A 7194-nucleotide genomic window follows, 5' to 3' on the forward strand; every position below is an offset into this window, starting at 1 on the left:
TGCCGGGTGTGCGGTGTAACAGGCTCACACAGAAGCAGCATCCAGGACCCTACTGCCTGGCTGTGGCTGTGTGAAAAAGGCATTTCACCTCTCCTAGACAGACCCACCCACACTACAGTAAGTGAACAGCCAATGTGTCCACAAGAATGTAGCTGCTAGTTACAGGAGAGTGGTATACACAGGAAGTAATTGCGCCTAAAAAAGGAAGGGGCTTTTCCACTGGTTTTGTGATAGCCTGAGGCTAGTTCTAATCGCAACTCTCAGAGCCCCCTCCGGTAGCTTGAGGGAGTTTTCCAAGTCCTTTATTTAGAAAGGCCAGAATTCAAACCAGCCTGACACCTTGTCTCAGTAAAGTCCAGAGACCATATGGAATGCCTGCTCCTGCAAAGAAAAAGTTAGTACTTAAAACAAGAAACCCAAAACATAGAAAATGAGGGACGACCAAAGTGACATAAATCTGGAGAAGTTTTCACAAACTCCACCTTTCCGTTTGTGCCTTTTCCATATTTTATTAAATTCGTACTTTTTAAAAAAAAAATCACAGCAGCATTATCAAAGACAACCTATGTACAAACATTTTACAAAAGAAACGTTACTAATATCAGCTGTATTTAGGGAAAGCTGAAGAGTAGACGCAGGTTCCCCGGCCGGCTCTGCCCTCACAGACATGGAAAATGTGTTCGGGTAGCTGAGAAACGCTTCATTCGCGGGACCTGCATTATGTGGTCGCAAATTGAGACGGTGGTGAAGATACTAGGCAGGCAATTAGCAAATGCCTCTTTTCATCAGGAAGGCCAGGGTACCATGGAGCGGATCAAATAACTTAAAGCCCAAGACATAAAAAACGATGTTTCCCATCTAAATGCATGTTAAGCCTTCAACATCGAGGGCTCTTTTTGCAAACCACGCTGGATTGTCGCATAGGTACTAGTTTCTTAACCCTATGCCAAGCCTTTCTTAAGGCTTCGACTCAGGATTCTTGTTGGACCGAAAGGGAAGGAATTTTGGAAATGTTTCCTTCAAGACAGAATTCAGACAGAGATGACCTTGAGGCAAAGAGTTATTACATTTGGTGAGGTGGGGTAGGAGGCAGGAATTTGGGGATGGGGGTGGGGGAGAAATCTCCTTTGGGCCTAGAATCAAGATGCTTAACTCGCTTGGCTCTGGAACCACGCTAAAATCGGGTACCGTCCCCACCCCCAGCCCTGCCGGTACCTACAAACTGGGTTCCTTTCTCAACTCCCCTAGTTCCTTGATCTCCACCTTCTTGTACTTCCCGGACCTCCTCCGGTTGGTGATCACCAGGACCGCAATGCAGGCGGCGAGGGCCAGCACGACCACCACGATGACGGCGATGAGGCCCGCGGTGAGGCGCTTCATGGAGAACTGGGGGGGCTTCTCGTCCAGGTAGTAGATGAGCGTCCGCTCCACGGTCAGGGGCTGACCGCGCACGCGCATGTCGAAGTCGCCTCTGCCCTGGAACAGCGACTCGCCCTTAACGTCCCTCTCGAAGTAATAGGCGGCGTCGGCGATGTCCACGTCGCTAGGGGTCTTTTGCGAAGAGTTCTGCCTCAGCTCGATCTGGATGGTGGGCTCCTCGTAGTGCACCGCCGCCACGAATCTGGGGTGCAGGCGGTAGCGCTCTCGGAAAAGCCGCCGCAGCTCGGCGTCCAGGTCCGAGTGGTTGAAGGCGCGGGCGGCCGGGCGGTGGCGCAGGTCGATAAGGATGTGGTGGGTGCGCACCAGCTCGTCGCAGCGCAGGTTCAGGTCGCCCTTGTCGGTGCGGCGCACGCCCACCGAGTTCACGCACCAGCACACCGACGTCTGGTTGCACTGGCGGGCCTTGAAACGGCCATCGTGGTCGCAGTCGGGGTTGTACAGGCCGTCGTTATCCACGATCGCGTGCTCGCTCGGCTTCACCAGCCCGCGGCCGGCCTTGGGGGCGCTCATGCGCGCCTTGAGCAGCAGGCACTTCGAAGTCAGAGTGGAGCAGTTGACCTCAAAGTTGGTGCCGAGCGCCCGGCAGAGGCAGCGGCCACGGCCGTCCAGTTCGCACACGGTCATCTTGTTGGTGGGACACGTGCAGTTGTGCTGCGCGGCCGCGTAGCCGGTCACCGCCACCAGCACCAGCAGCAGCAGCAGCGGTCGAGATGGCACCGCGAGGCCGGGATCTCCCGCCATGGTGGGGTGGAGAAGCGCGGTCCAGACGTGGGAGGACGAAGCGCGGGGGGCGCAGCTGGGGAGAGCTCGGCCGTCTGGGACACTCTCCCGGCGTCTCCCGCCGGCCTCTCCCTCCCGCTGTTATACTCCGCTGGACTTGCCCGACTGGTTCGGCCGCCGACTCACCCGCTGGTATTTGGGTGACACATCCCGCCCCCCGTCCCCGTCCCACGGAAGGCACAGCCTACCCCGCGCGATAGGATCAGGGGAGCGGAGGCTTCTCCCGCCTCCTCCAGACCGAAAGCCCGGGAGAGGAGAACCGATACTCACCTGCGGGCTGCGAGGGTCCCGCCCCCGTCCGCCCAGCCATACCTAGCCAGGGATCCGCCCTCGTCGCGGTTTCCAACCGCGAGCTTTGAGCTTCCGGCCCCTCTCCGGGGTTGGAATTCTCAGGAATTTCATTGAAATGCCGGGCACACAGCTGTCCTGCCTTGTCCCTCCTCCTTCCTCCCTTTTTTCCTGTTTCCCAACCCTTATCCTTGCTTTAAATTCTTTGGCTCCTCGATTCTTAGTTCTCTTAACATCACACATTCATATGTAGTTTACAGTTTACAAACATCTCATTCTCTTCTCAGTCCTGCAGGTTATGGAGTGTCTAGCAGACCCACTTTGAGGTCTTAAGTGCCCGCCATTAGTTTCCTCAGGATCCCGGGAGGCGTCTTGGCTTCTCGAATTCCGACTGACTCTTCGGGAACCTTTAAATGGGTGCTTATGGGAAAGGAGTGCGGCCGAATCTGCACTTTCTGCACTTTCTGTTAGGGGAGCGGTTCTGAGTAAATCTCAGGCATCCTAGTTTGCACGGTATCAGGGTTCCCCTAAATATTTCCCACCCCCAAATTTATAGATATACGCAGTATACGGGGAAGAAAAATGGAACACATTTTTGAAAAGAACGAGGAAGTTTGCAAGACATTCTTGGTACAGCTTGGTTCTAAAAGAGCAAATTGTTACTTTTTTCTGAGTCCCATATAAGTTGCTGAAGCAAGGCAAATAATGAGAGAATGGAACTTGTGGGAATTTGCTTGTCTGCCTCCATGTGGCTACTTTAATGGACAGAGGGGTTGCGATCTCTTTTTTGAATCACTGAGAAAGTCCAAAGTTTCAAAGCTGTGGTAAAATTAACAATAATTAGCAAGCTATAATTATTCCCTGCTCCTCCATCAAAGCACATTTTATATGTTCAGCATGTAATGAACACCAGCAGTAGTACAAGGGTGTTTTTAACACATGAAAGCAAGCCCGGCCTCTGCCCCATTAATTTTCAAGCAATTCCTGAGGCAGGTGGATGGACATATATCATTCTGTCTTTACAGGTAGAGAAAGCAGAAACACATTGGGTGGGGGGGCAATTTTTTTCACCCACAAACACCAGGCCTGGCTCCAACACTCCCCTGCTCACTAAGCCCCACTGTCTTCATTCTGTCCATCTACCAATCATCAGTGTCTTTTCCCCTTCCTACCTCCAGTCCATTCTGAGTCAGAGAAGACTTCCTAAATCACAGCTCTGTAGTCACCTCCTTTCTGCTAAAAACACTTCAAGCACAGATTGACTGGAGGTCAGGAGCAGAGAGGTGGTGCCCTTTGCACTTAGGATAAAAGTCATACTTCATAAGTTAGCACACAAATCATACTGTATCTTAGCCAAGAAATTTAACTTCTCTGGACTTTATTTTCCTCATCTGTAAAAATGGGATAATAAAAGTGCACTTAGGATAAAAGTCATACTTCATAAGTTAGCACACAACTCATACTGTATTTTAGCCAAGAAATTTAACTTCTCTGGACTTTATTTTCCTCATCTGTAAAAATGGGATAATAAAAGTGCCTACCTAGGAAGGTAAGTGTGAGAATTAACGTTCGATAAACCACTTAGAACATATCTTTGGCCCTTCCTAGTGGTGCAAGGGTTTAAAGCACAGCACTATGGAGCTATCCACATCCACTGCAGCGTGAGTTCAGTCCCCAACCAGGGAGATGACCTACATGACACAGCAGACCTCTCTTGTCTCCCTCACTGCTCCCCTCAGCAGTGTGTTTCAATCGATCAGTTCTGTTCCCCACTCTGGTCTCTGGTAAATCCTCTCACCCCTGCACCGCTGGCCTGTACCCCTGTTCTTGTGTGCATAAGTTAAAAAAAAAAAAAGATAGAGAAACAACAGTATCTGTTCTAACAGTGTCTGCACTGAATAAACAGGTAGGTGTCAGCTACCGTGATGGTCATCATCTTTACTTCATCTGGTTCCAGCCAGCCTCTCTAGTCCTTATGTTTTCAAACCTTAGTGAAATCATCTCTGAGGATTATTCCCTTCATGTATTTAGTGCAAGATTGTGTTTCTTCTACTCAGCTCTTGGGTCACCTCCAGGAAGCTTCCCTGATAGGCCATCCCTATTGTACTGAGGAGAGTAACACTAACTTTTCTGAACTTCTATTCACCTCTCTGTAAAATAAAATAATAACATCTCTGGTTCATAGATGATCCTGCAAAATCAAATCTCAATTAATGAGACAGTAGATTCTAAAGCTTTGTAAACTATGACTAAAAATGTTAGGTTTTGTGTGTGTGTGTTTTTTTTTATATATATATATCTAACCTACCTTCTCACTTTTCCAGCTACTGCCTAGATAGCTACAATCCTCTATAACTGGCAGGACCACCTGTTTGATATTCCAAAGGGCCCTAGATTGGCAAGAGGAAAGCTGATGGGGAAGGGACCTCAGGGCTGAGGAATATAAACAGTGATGTTACTAGGTAACGAGCAAGGACAGCCTCAAATGACTGGCCCTTAGTCAGTCCTCGAACTTCTACTTTTCCATCCATGCCCCATGTTAGCAGGAAGGGGACAGAAAGAGCCCATTTTCACTATTTTCTTTAGAAGATGGATAAATTCTCACACATGAAACGAAGAGGAACCACACCAACACACACACACACACACACACACTCAGTCTTAAATTTTGTGTTTCCAACACCACAATGAATTCATTATCTAACAACCCAGCTCTGATTTTTCTTAGTTGTATTTCCTGCCAAAGTCCGCAGAATGTCACTTATTAGCTTCATCTCCTTGTATCTTTTAAGTTTTCAAACATTTACAAAAGCGTTTCATGAACTTGGGCTTGTCAAGTATGTATGGGGCAGGAACCACACCTAATCCCTATAACCCCAGTGCAGGCATATATTAGGCACCCAAAAATGCTGACTGGGTTCATTAACACTGAGTCGTGCCCTGAAAGTCACAGTATCCGTCTGTCTTCTAGGAGTATCAGTCTGTCTCTTAGGAGTGATATCAATTCTTCTTTCTTAGTATAATTCTCATTACCTGCTGGAGACATGAGCCACTGTCCTACCTCAGGCCACTCTCCATGCATTCCATTTAAAGGAAGACTAGATTATGATACTCGATTATGCCACTCTTACTTTGAGGCACCGTCCTAAACTAATAAGTCTGTAGGAAGGAGGATGTTCTATGAGGTTGGGAGCAGACAGAAATTCTGTGGACCAGCAGTATAATGCAGCTGAAGGAAAATGGGCTTTGAACATAATCTAAATATGCTAAGTTTGCACCATAAATTCATATTTCAAATGAATGCCACCTTTCTAAGAGATAATGTGCAAAATTTGTAATTAGCCACCATTCCTCTGCTAACCAAAATTGAAACTGCATCCCTCTTTACTCCAATTCATTATTCTGTGAGTTCATTTTTTCCTTTCAGTTCCATGAATGACCAATTCATAAGCTTATCCTTCAGGCAGACATTGCCACCAGAGCCCATGCCTACATAACATGTGAACGTTTGCATTTGCCATACTGAAAATGACTCAGATATTTCTCTGTAATCTTCAGAGTGTTTTAGGAGTTAATGTTTTATTAATGTGTAGACTCTGAAGTTTTCCACTGTAAACATTAATAAAATTTCAGTTACATATGTATCTGAAAAAGGAAAACAGCATTTGGATCCAGTGATACTTCTGCTCAAATTCTAATTTCACAACATTCAGAGGCTGTATGGTTTTGAGCAAGTATGCCACCTCTCTGAGCCTCAATTTCTTTAATTATAAAATTAAAGACTAATGCCTACATTTCTTCAAAGTCTGTGAAAAGGGTGATTTCCCAGCTTGTTTTTAAAAACATGCTTTCCCCTCTCCCATTTAGCTCCATATTTATTCTATTCTTGTGCTCTGCTTTCTAAACTAGTGTTTTATCTGATTTTCCCTTTGTATAAGGACCAACACATCAGTTTTATATTTAAGGGTGTGACTTATATAAACAAAACACACAAAATAAAACTGATTAAGAAAAAAATATCATCATCATTAGCTTCATGATTAAAGATAAAGAATATAAAACACACAACCCAGTGTTTGGCATGTACTAAGTAGAATTAAGCTTAACTATTATCATCAGCCATCTCGGGAATGTGGGGATGCTTTGAAATCACTGAAGGTGGAGATTGTGGGGATTGCTGAACATCAATCAGGTCTAGGTGATGGGGTAGGGGACTCAGCCAAAGCCCTCATCATCCCCAATGTCCTCCTAGATCCAGGAACCTGGAGAATTGAGAAGTTACTGTATTAACATTTCTACTGCCACTGTGTGCTGGGATCCCTCTAACACCCCCTGGGGAGTAGGCTGGAGAGATATTACTATCCCATTTCCACATGTGAAAACAGCGACCTTGAGTGTAGACAAGGATTTGTTCATAGGCACATGCTTACAGGGGGTCAGGTGAGACTAGAATCCAGGACTCCTGACTGAATGAACATACAAATTAACAAAGATACAAGCGAGTTGAAGGGATGAAGTGGTGAGAGACTCATTCCATTTCCCCAGTTTTTCTTTGCTTATTCTTTTCTTGACTATACAAGTATTTTTTTAGGAGAGTCTGATTTCTGGCCCTCTCTGGCGGCACGACAGATTAAAGTACAGCACTGCAAAGCTAGATGCAGATGCTTCAGCACCAGTTCGATCCCA

General features: G+C 46.7%; 1 protein-coding gene across 1 annotated transcript; it reads right to left on the reverse strand.

The window, feature by feature from the left end:
* Positions 1–500: 500 nt before the first annotated feature.
* TACSTD2 (tumor-associated calcium signal transducer 2) lies at positions 501–2283 on the reverse strand. Its single transcript, XM_004679052.2, has one exon. It carries the CDS (start codon positions 2179–2181, stop codon positions 1216–1218), a length of 966 nt encoding a protein of 321 aa, XP_004679109.1. The 5' UTR covers positions 2182–2283; the 3' UTR covers positions 501–1215.
* Positions 2284–7194: the final 4911 nt, after the last annotated feature.

The sequence above is a fragment of the Condylura cristata genome, unplaced genomic scaffold (assembly GCF_000260355.1).
Source record: "Condylura cristata isolate star-nosed mole 26May11 unplaced genomic scaffold, ConCri1.0 scaffold00008, whole genome shotgun sequence".
NCBI lineage: Eukaryota > Metazoa > Chordata > Mammalia > Eulipotyphla > Talpidae > Condylura > Condylura cristata.